At 35.5% G+C, this 12,064-nt stretch overlaps 1 protein-coding gene across 1 annotated transcript; it reads right to left on the reverse strand.

The window, feature by feature from the left end:
* Positions 1 to 699: 699 nt before the first annotated feature.
* LOC145570544 (phosphatidylinositol 4-phosphate 5-kinase 9-like) lies at positions 700 to 11,596 on the reverse strand. The gene is made up of 9 exons (XM_081629667.1): positions 11,226 to 11,596; positions 9,116 to 10,468; positions 8,441 to 8,608; positions 7,133 to 7,298; positions 5,371 to 5,481; positions 4,303 to 4,490; positions 3,374 to 3,531; positions 2,245 to 2,410; positions 700 to 1,199 (listed from the first exon to the last, which is right to left on the reverse strand). The coding sequence occupies exons 2-9, from the start codon at positions 10,390 to 10,392 to the stop codon at positions 929 to 931; spliced, it is 2,505 nt and encodes an 834-aa protein (XP_081485793.1). The 5' UTR covers positions 10,393 to 10,468; positions 11,226 to 11,596; the 3' UTR covers positions 700 to 928.
* Between the last annotated feature and the right edge of the window lie 468 nt (positions 11,597 to 12,064).

The raw sequence follows: 12,064 nt of genomic DNA on the forward strand, positions 1-12,064 counted from the left end.
TATGTTATGTACGCATTGTGATTGTACTATTTTTTTTTTCTAGACTTGTGAGAATTGTGACTTTTATTTCGAGCTTTAGTTAATTTTTTAATCTTATGGACAAACTCCGTAGAATAGCCGTTAAATTTTTTACGAATTTTTAATAACTTGTACAGATAAAAGGCCGAATAAATCGAGAAAAGTAATACTCAAAATATGTAAATTACTTACATTGTTACACATTACAAAATAATAATAAAAAAAGAAAAGAAAATTAAGTCAGTTTGATTGCCGTTTTTTCCTATTTCGCATCAGTTTGCTCAGGTCAAGTCTTTAGCTTAAATAGATCTGGTCATTTAAGGTATAAGATAATTTTGATTTGGGTCACTTTGGGTTTCGAGTCTATTTTGGTCAATAAATTCAAGTTACAGGTCGGGTCAACTTCGGGTCGGGTTGTTTCGGGTCTCAGGTCGGGTCATCTCGGATCGGGTCGTTTCGGATCGGGTCATTTCGGGTTCGGTCAAGGTCGGGTCAATTCCACTTCGGGTCAGGTATGGGTCGAGTCGGGTTGATTCAGGTTTTGGGTCAATTTCGGGTCGATTTCGAGTCATCGGGTCTGGGTCAGGATTGGCAGGTCTACTCATAACTACTAGTTCCGAAACAGGTTCCGGTTTCAATTCAAATACTCTGATTTTTTTGCTCACCCCTAGCAAAAATCACACACAAAAATGAATCTATTTACTTTACATAATAGTTTTATACAGACCAAGCACAAAAATGATGATGCAGATTATAAACCCCATCATGTTCACGAACACAATTTTTTTTTTTTTTTTGGTTGCTTTTGAAGAAAATAAGCGCACTTTAAAACAAGAAATGACATTCACTATATTTACAGAGGTAATTTTTTTTATTTTTTGAAAATTAAATAAAAGTAGTCAGAAACTGTTCAAGTCTCAGTTAAAGGTGGGAAAACTTTTTGAATAAAACCTAAGAAGCGTTGAGAGTAAAAAGTTGGGTCGACTGCTGATATGGACAATGAATCAAATTGAAGAGATTTATACGCATGCTCGATCTTCTTGCTCATGTTATAATCCTGCAGTATATCAATTATACCCAAGTATAAGACGACATCATAAGCCTCGTGATGTGGTGCTTCAGACTCCCCTAGAGTACGCTCCGCTCTTGCTGGCATGTTCACTCCAAGTTGGATTTGAAGCCTAACAAAAGAAAATCAAAAGATGGAAACCATGAATTTAGACCAAGTATTTGTGATAGAGATGCGGATGGAATTAGCAGAAAGCCATAAAGTCATTGTCACCCTTAGCTAACATGACAAATCCATACTATATCCAACTGCAATTTAAGTTTAGAAGGATATGCAAAGAGGTTTAGAGAAAAAGTGGGCAGGTGCGGGTGCAAGGCCTAACATTAGAGAGTAGAAAGAAAAACCTTGCTATAATGGGTGCGTAAACTTAAATTGAAACAGCCACTATTGGTTTATGTTACCCTAATATAAATCCTCGGATGAAGAAAGTATCATGTAAGAAAGTATATATACATAGGCAGCCACCACTAGAGAAGATGTACATGTGAAGTTTCTCTTGGATGGAACTTTTGCTTCTAAATTTCCAATAGCCTAGCTTCCCAATTCATCAACAGATGACAATATGAGACCTTCAATTCTCGGTCAAGAGAATAGTAAAATGGTAAAGCATTTGAAAGGATTACAAGTTTATCCAGCTTTTTCAAACCTTCACTTTGTTTTTATAATTTAATAATTTTTTTTAGTCGAATTTACTAACTTCACTTCTTAATGTCCTTCAAAAGAGACAGATAAAACCACTAACTGGAAGTCCAAGACAGTAGTATTGACAGCTAGACAAGCAGCATGCCTCAACACTCAAAAAAAAAAAAAAAAAGTGACTAAGTGAGATCCCTCAAGGCTCCAACTAAGCTCACATAAACACATTATATGACCAAATGAAACCTTATTTTCCCAACAATTGACTTAGTTTCATGGTTAGCCTAAAAAGGTCATTAAGCCTCATATTTGTCCTTTGATTCACAAGTAGTGGTCCGCAGAGGGTGAGCGGACCATCACAAATGAAACCAATCAATTTAAAAAAAAAATGTCCTATGACTATGAGTTTCCATATTATGTAAAAGCACTCCAATTAACAAAGGAAAAATGAAAAGAATAAAGCACATACAAATATGTCTGGTGGACATGATGAGGAAAACCTTGAAAAGAGAGTTACATACCTAGCTGTGCCAGGAAGGAGCAAATCCACTTCTTCATGACCTGCAGCAGAAGCTGCCCGCAATCTACTGCCTCTTATATGAGAACCCACAACAACACTGCTATCGTCTCCTCGTGGAACAAGTACAAGGCTCTGTGGATAAGCAAACATGCCATCATCCCAAGCATCTGCCATTATGTCCATTTTAAATATATCAAAATGTAGAAAAATTGCACATAGAACATTGCACTTTTTAGTAAGTTCATGGGTTACCAACAAACAACATTAACTTGACAAGCATTGGAAGGAAAAGATTCATGACTTAACAGTCATCTCCACTTCTTCAAGGGTTAGTACCACTGGGAATATTAATCTTAAGCTTGCATCATATCACATCAAGCAATAGATCAAGTTCACTCAAAATTCTTTGTTCCTATTAGATCACAGTTTCCTTCAACACCGTAACCATACATGGCTCTGCTAGTGACTTAAGAGCAAAGTTTACAAGCCCAATGACATTCAACAACACTGATGCCGTAAGGCAAATAATAGCTATGGAAGGAAAGAGTGGAGAATAAGACCACGTTTGTCCAAATTGGTACTATCAACAAAGTTCAAGGCACATTTGGTAATAGGAATGAATTCGTAAAATTGTAAGGAAAATCTTATGCCAGTGCCAAGGGGTTGCATCACCAAGGGCAGTAGGATGATACTTTCCTTGCTAAATTACAACTGAAACCCATTCTCACTACCTCTGTTCATTACCACCAACTAAAAGGGCCATCATGGGTAGAGATAGAAATCTGGCATCATGCATATAATTCATCCAAGAAAAATCTTACTTGAAGGGGTACAATATTGACATTTCTTCTCTCCAAATACATATCTGGTCATATATAACTTGCAAGAAAACAATGGACTAAGCTCGACTGCTATATAAATGGATAGTATAAATCCTATCAGAGTGAAAAAAAAATTGATCCATTTGATCCAATGTGGACTTGTTTAGGCAGCACTAGCATATGTTTCTGCAAGTCAGAAATTTAATAATAAACCTCTTTGTGAAAGCTCTTTCACTCCTTACCTGTACACTTCTGAAAAAGCTACATTTCATATCAAGGAAAATAGTTGGTAGTAGCTTAGAAACAAACCTTCTTCAGCTACAACGCCCAAACCATCTGAATTCATGCTCCTAGTACGAGACATGATTGAACGGAGATGCTGAGGAGCACGATAATGCACTCCTAGCAAAAGACTGTAATCCATTATATGCTGCGACTCCAAGAATTTACTATCAGTCTCAATCTGGCTGCAAAGTTCCATACAGAACTAGTCAGAAATGAAAACCACCAGATCATACATAAATCAATAATTACAAATTCCTGTTCAGTCATGATAGAAAGAATTTCAAAATGGATGATAAAAGATTAGATGGCCTGAAAGATCACAGAAATACTTCAAACATATAAAAATGTTCCAATTATCAGTCACATCAGTAAATCAAAACTTTGTTAATCCATCCATCTCACAAGGCAAATAATAAAAGAGACATTCAATAGCTAAAATGTTTACAGGATGTGACAGTAACATATCTTCTATATAGCTAAATCATCATTTTGAAAGAAAGATACCCATTCTCACTCTCACCACTACATAATTAACAACTTTCTCCTCCTCAACTTGCCTCTTCCAAGAGTATTGACTTGGTGTCTTTGGAATTTTAAAGAAATCAATGACAACGAGACTTAAGTCATACAGGGTCATGTGTAACAAGAGGTCTGTCACTCTGTCATATACTTTCTTAATCCAACATTGAGTGACAGGAAAGCAAAGGGCCGCTTTGGCTATAAATTGCGTTCACAAATTTTTGGGAAAAGAAAGGTTCAATACTTCAATAGAGTATGATTGACATTTGACACGGTGATGCAGCAAATCACAGGCATTAATGATATAACAGGATCCCCACTTTGTAGTTACTAAGGCCAGTGACATGGTCAATGTAAGCAAAGCAAAAAAGGATACAAAGTCCAATAACATACACATATTAAGACACAAACAATTAAACTTTATAGTAACTTACTTTAATAGTGCCTCCCTCCAAGAGGGCTCTAAGTAAAAACTGTAGTTTAAATCCAAATCTTTAAGAATTGTGTTTTCATCAATTTCAACTTTATCTGCTGAGCGCCCTAGAGAAGATCCCTTCAAGTCAAACCTTCGATGAATCCTTAATTCAGTGCAGAACATATTTCCCATCACCACAAATCTAAACTGCAAGAAACCAAATCATGACAAAGTTAAGGCTCTAGGGACTCAATCCAAATCATAAACGAACTTTTTCAAGATGACAAATGGTCACCAAACGAATATAAGCCTTAACTACAACTACATTTTTAGTTACTTCCTCCGTTTCGACATAATGGTCACACTTTTCTTCTCTAATAAACCAAGGTGATCACTAAGATAATAAGAGAGAGAAGTGTAAAAAGTAGAACATTGTACAAAAAGAATAAAACAATGTACAGTAGAGATATTGTAATCAAAGAACACTCCCTCCGTCCCTATTTACTCGACACTCTTTCACCCGCACATAATTTCATGCAAACTCATTGACTTTTAATTTTATTCTGTGACGGTAACTAGAAGTCGTAGGACATTTTTTTTTTTAATTATAAATGGTGGGTAGTGGAGTTTTTTTTTTAACCTTCTTTTAAAAAAATATTATATTTTGTGGGTAGTTGGAGTTTTTATTATATTTAGTGGGTGCTGAGGTATTTTCTTATTATAGTTTGTGGGTAGTAACTCCAAATTAAAAAGAGAGAAATAATTAAAAAAAAAAAATTGGGTCTATGCATTTTAAGGAAAGATAGAGAAATGTGTCAAGTAAATAAGGATGCCTTTATGTGAAAAGTATATCAAATAAAGAGAGACCGGGGGAAACAAGGCAAGTGGGGGCAAATGTTTAGAAATAGTACTAAAATATTATGGGTCATATGACCCAAAGTCCCAAACTATTAATTTGAAACAACCAAGATAGAAAAATGTAACTACTATCTCAAAACGAAGGGATTATATTAGGAAAAGGTTTAACTTTAGGATAAACTATAAAGCTCCCGATGGTAGTTTATGCTGTTACTCAAAACTATGTTACCTTTTGACCACTAGAAGGTTTGATCCTGTGAAGGCCGAAAAACTTGGTAATTAGTGTATTGTCATATGTACGCACATGGTGGTGATACTCAGGAAGCATCCGCAAAAGAACCTGAATCAATGCACACTATTAGCAGAAGTTGATCATAAATTCCACACAATTTTTGCAACAGAAAAATAGCAGATTGACATTTATAGCCTTCAATCTAGTTAAGCAGTAGTAAGCAGCATAGTGAAATTCACATAAAGACAAGCTTATTAGAGCAACCAAGCATGCAAAACATCAACAGCAGTGCCACTTATGTCTACTATTGATGATTGATCAATTTTCAAACTTAAGCCTAGTCTCACAGATATGCAGGTATACCTCCTTCCAAAATAGATTATTAAACATCTGACCAAACAAAAGGAATACAATCAATACATTGCCTCACTTAGCTCAAATGCCTACAAGCTTATTTGTTACTCAAACCAAAACTTACATACACCTGCAGGCTTTGAATACAATCAGTAAACTATGAACCTTTCTGGCCAGAGATGGTCATAAACAATCCCAGTGAAACCTTATGGAATCTTCTAGTAGACTTTCAAATTTAGAACATCGTGTATTAATCTTCAAAAGATGATTGATATAATCTCGAGTTTCAGTGAATATATGAAGGGAATAACTGGCAAACAAACAAAATAAACAAAATAAAAAGTATTCCCATGCTACTAACATCAATATGTATAGAAATTTAATAAGTTAAAGCTGAAAGGAGGGCATCAATAGTTAGTAATGAGAATTGTTGAGGTTTGATTTGACACACAAGATCTAGAAGCACCACCAACAATGTTGGAATTCGGAACGAGAATAAAAAGGAAAAAAAAAAAAAAAAAAAGAGAGAGAAAATTGGATGGGAAAAGACTCTTCTGGCACCTTCTAACAAATGTAGAAGTTCCAGTGAAACAAGATAGAAGCAAATGTTAGAAAGGCATCCATTCTCTAGATGCTTATTAAGTTATTATTATAGTAAAATTGTATAAAACGTAGTAACCTCTATTTTCTTTAGTTGATATTATAATAGTTCTACACCGTTTATTTGGTTGATAACCACTATTGATAAGAAGCAGTATGCGACTGAGTGAAATTGACATCACATACTACTACATTCCTTATAACAAAAATGACTTGTATAATTCGATTTTATAGTTTGGTTAGTCACTCTATCCCTTCTACAGATGTTATTCGTATATCTTTCTGAAACAAGCTCCACACGTACACTATCACAAATTCACGGGTAAAGGCTACATAACCTTGGTCTCCTAGACTGCTGATGGCAGGATCCGTTAAGAATTGCCGTTTTTATTGCTTCAGACTAAACACAGCCTGTGTACTGTACAAAGTTGTTGACAGGGCAGGAGATTACATTTGGACCAACCAAGAATTTTATGAACCAAACATATGAATGATACATGGTGGTTGTGAAGGATGAAATAATGTCTAGATTCTAGACTAGTTATTTTTACGCATATGGCCTTTAGTAATAATTGTCTGAAAAAGAACATGGAAGCTAAATAAAGCAGATGAAAACTAACACTAGTAGAAACTTCACACCAACTACAAAGGCCACATGGTTCTAACAACAGAACACTCGATATTATTAGAACAAGACATGATATCTACTTAAGAGAGAATTGAAGTTAAACATGCAAAAGGTGAAGTGAAATAGAAAGAAAACTGAAATTTCTGACAAAATATAAGATATAAGCTAAGCCCCAACCTTTACTTCAGACTTCCGCAGCGTCTTAATCATGAAGCGATCATCTTGAGAGAGGAAAAAGACACTACCACTTTTCCCAGGTGATGATAATTCCCTCAGGGCGTCATTTCCACAGATGGACATCATGTAGTCAGCAGCATCTATTTTGAACATCTCCCTCAGGTTTCTATAAAAATAAGCAGGTTAGCCTTTCAAGAGTAAAAACTGATGATCTATGGAGTATGATGTATGTCCATAAATTGAATGAAGAGGGAGAAAGAGATAAGTTTCCCATTATGAAATGGACAAGTAATTAAACTTCAACCTTTAGTTGTGCTTCAAGAAAGCACTCTTTTAGATAATCTGATAGAGGAAAGGCAAACTTTTAAACATCTGAAAAAGTACTGCTCATGCTTTTACAAGCTGCTATAAAATTTTACAAATTCTTTTGCAGAAAGAATTCGTTAAATATTCACATTCTGTAGTGACTCATTTCCAAACAGAAATCAGATCAGGCTCTCCTGTCACCTTCCCCATCGGAGATGAGTGTTTAACTCTCTTACCTTCCTTGCAAAAAAAAACCTTTACTACAGTAAGAAAAAAATTACCCTCTTATCGAGTAAGTGGAAGAATATGATACTAACAAGGTTCTTCAAAAAGTCCTAAAAATCAGTAGAAAGAAAAAGGCCTGATACTAAGCACTTTTAGGAACCCCATCTTCCAACCATGAAAAGCTTTACAAATTCTGGGCCTATGAAAAGACACCCACTCCTAAGTTATCATGGCAAATATGACAAAAACATGATAATACCCCACAGAAAAAAGTGAAGAGGAGTGGGGAAGAAAGAAAGAAAACCTACTCAAAGATAAGATAATTTGATAATCAAATTTGTCTGCAACATGTGTAATATTTGGAGTCCAATCCAAAAAATTATCATATTAACAACAGAAATGATAACTCAGAAATGCATTAGCATAAGAGTAAAGTAGAAGCAACAGCATTATCTTCATGGATGCTACATATCAAACATCCACGATTCAGTTCGTCAATTAAAATTAAATCATTCAACAGTTACTACCAAGGACCATGCTTTTCAGAGTGAGCTCATTGCATGAGAACATGACCATTAATCATCATATGTGAGATTCACTAAACTAAATTTGAATGTTCATTGCTGACAGAAAATAGAGCATAATTCTTGATGACAACAATAAAGATCTACTCAATTCTGGGGTCTGATCAGACTCTTTATAGACTTCAGGATAAAGGATTTATGAAGTAGAATGTATATGCAACGATGTCTCAGAAATTTAGAGTCCACAACAAACCTGAAAACCATTGGACAATAATCTTTCCATCTGAAATCATCTGATTGATGAGGGGGTGTCAATTGCGACCCTTCTTTAGGAAAATTCATCCAAAAGCTTGCACGTGGACCAAAGTCAGATGCTCGGACTTCTCGTCTTTGTATGGGAGTGATCTTTCCCACAGTATATCTGAACAAAACCTAATGCAAGTTCAGTATAGCATACTGAGGAAAACACCATCATATGTATGAAAACTTTTCTGACAAAACAAGCATGCTTTTTTAACTTTCCAACAATGGCCAAAAAAAACATTGGTTACAAGATAAACAAGAAAATTGTCCAACACCAAAATGGAATAAGGAATACAAAAAATTGAGAAAGATCCAAGGCTCTAAGAAGAACATTACTTAAATCAGCTAAATCAAATTAGGCTGTGGAAAACAGAAGCCCATAACTCTGAGTCTCAGACTTCCAATTTCAGTACAAACTTTGGTCTACCATTAGGCCATAACAAAGCTATGAAATCTCAAATGATTAATAGATCCTACTAATTGAACAATTGCACATGCTCTACAATTCCGAAGAAAGTGTGAAGACTCCATCTTAATAAATAAATTGCTTGATGGCATGAAAACCAATAACAAAAATGAATACCTGGAGAACTGTATTAAATCAGAGTAAAGAAGGTGAATTTACCTTATCCCAAGCTGCAAACTGAGCATCAAATCATAACTTCGGTGACCTTTAATAATAGCTTCACCTGGTCTCTTTACGTCTTTTGCTAGTTTCCTCTGCCTCCTTTTTGCTCTTTTAGACCTTGGAGAAAATGAATTATTAACAACCATCTCACTAATCAAAACACCTTGCATATACTCCCGTTCAACAATAGGAATATTTGTCTCAGCTTCTTTATCTCTTCCTTCAGTAAGTGATTCAGCGAAACCAGATGATGTATCATGTCCAATAACCTTCTCAATTGCGACTTCAAGGCTCCAACGTCTCTCAAGAGATATGTTTTTTTCACGGGACTGCTCAAGATTTAACAAATTACCTTTTGAAAGCTTATCAGATGGATGACGACGAGCTTCACGGCTTCTGCCAACCTTGACATTTCCCATGTTCACTGTGGATGCTTGACGAAGATGAGACACCTGGTTCTGCTTCTTCAAATCTGGTAATACTCCTCTTTTCCTTAGAGCACCTAAGTAGAGCTCTTGGGCAGCTGGAAGTTTGCTACCATTCGGATAAAATGCACCCTTCCCATCTTTCAAACCTCGAGTCCAAGTTCCCACATAACAACCACCATCGCTCCATGTATAAACTCCAAACCCATGCATCATTCCATTCAGCCAACTACCTTCAAACATATCTCCGTTAATCCAAGTAAGGCATCCTTTTCCAGACATCAGTCCTCCTTTCATATCTCCTAAGTAAACATTCCCATTAACCCATGTATATTTCCCAGGCCCCTCTGGAGATCCCTGCATCCAGGAGCCCTCAAAGATATCACCGTTGGCATAAACTTGATATCCCAATCCATGTTTAACATTAAGTCTCCATCGACCCTTATATGTCATACGCCCTGGCCACGAATATGTACCTTGGCCATTCATATAACCACCTGAAAACTCACCCTCATATATTGCTCCAGAAGGAAAGCTAAGCCTGCCCCACCCGTTTCTCATCCCCCTTCTCCACTCACCGTCATAAACACAACCATCAGACCACGAATACTTCCCTGACCCCTCAGGCACATTTCCAAGCAATGACCCTGAATAAGATTCTCCATTCGGTAGTTCAATATCTCCCACTCGAAATCCAGAAGCCGTGGAAGATGTACGAGAGATTTCCCCATTCGATACAGCACCAATGCCGTCTTTTAAATTCGAAGCAAAGACATTAAGAGATTGAGTTCTCGCTGGACACAATGCAACTCCTCCCCCATTTTCGACAGCTGCCACGTGGTCAGACATGCATAAGACTCAAAGGTTTCAGGTTGAGTATATTGCCCTCAAAGTACCATTAACAGCCCCAAAGTCTATTTAACAACTGCAGGACCCCAAAAAATAAAAACAATCAAGAAAAATAAAAACCCAAATTTGAGGAAACAAAATAATCTACCCAAAAGACTTCAAGCTTAAAGTTAGGCCGTTAGGGTCCATCCACAGAAAGTGGAAAATGGTAGTTCCACCAACTCCTGTTATTCCACAGAATTCAAACATCAACAAGCAATTATAGTTTCTAGGCTCACTTTCTATCACAATAGTCGGTGTAAATTCAACAAGTTTTCAAATTATGGTATATAAGACACCGCAAAGGCATAGATGTAGACGGAATTTGATCAAGTTTTCGATACTACCCGAAGACTTTATTAGCCATAGACTTATTACTGACACATCCCCATGGATCTGATGAGGCATTTGAAGAGATAAATCAACAATACCAGCAAAAACACCACATAAAAAGGATGAATATTCCTTGGACACTGTGCAAAAAAATTCTTAAACATAAATACAAAAAGATTGTCACTATTGTTACACTTTCACCACTTCATTTATCTAAAACATTGTTACTGTATTTCCAAAAGAACCTAAAGAATACAAAAGGTTACAGCAAACAAAAAACAAAAAGACAACAAAATCCTAGATAAATCTTTTGCTTTATTCATAATTATAAAGTAATAACAATGATGATGAAACCAATGAACTCAAATATGATAACATATATAGTCAACCTTCCAATAGATTGTTAAAAACCCAGAAATTATAAACAGTATTATGCAAAAATTAAGAGATAGAAGAAATACCCAGATTGAAAAAACAAAGCAGATGAAGAATTTCTCCAGCAATATGCTTATCTTCTGTGAAAAATAAGGACAAAAAAAATATATTTAAAGGTTGGTCAAATAAATATAAACCCTTTATTTGTTAAATCTTTTTCAGATGATGTGATACTGAAAGCTGCAAACTTAAGCCTTCAAATCTTCGATTACTGAAAGACCCCCCAAATTTCCTTTTAAGAATATTTTATATTCTAATTGACTGTATCAATTTCTCTTTCCTCCTGGTTTCAGCTTAAAAGGATGAAAAATGAAATCTAGCATTAAATTGTTGAGCGTAAAAGTGTAGCAGTTGAATAAAAAAAGTTTCCTTTTTATTTGAACACAAGTCACACAACTTCACGACTCACATGGCCATATATGTCTCCTTCAGTATATTATATCTCCACATTAGCCTAGGGAAAACAATGTGTCTTGTGTCTGATAACATTGAGATTTGAGACCATAAATAGTATGGATATACGAAGTATATGTACTACGTTAATAGTTTGACTCTTTTATAACTTTAATAAGGTCAGTTGATATTAAGGGTCTATTCTCTTCAACTTAATTTCAGCTAAGTTTAATTCAGTTCATTTCATTTCAGTTTCGTTTTTAATTTCATTCTCTTATATACTGTTTAGTTCACTTCAATTTAGCTCCAATCAAATCAATTCAGTTCAGCAAATCAGAACATGCCCCAAGCTGTACACGGTATTTGGATGGTACGGAGTATTTCGTATCATTCTAATATCAACAATTTAAAGACGGTCTATTGGATTAACAAAACTTGTGTATATCAACGAACATATTAGATTCATTGAAAA

Source organism: Chenopodium album, chromosome 12, assembly GCF_948465745.1.
Source record: "Chenopodium album chromosome 12, dcCheAlbu1.1, whole genome shotgun sequence".
Lineage (NCBI taxonomy): Eukaryota > Viridiplantae > Streptophyta > Magnoliopsida > Caryophyllales > Amaranthaceae > Chenopodium > Chenopodium album.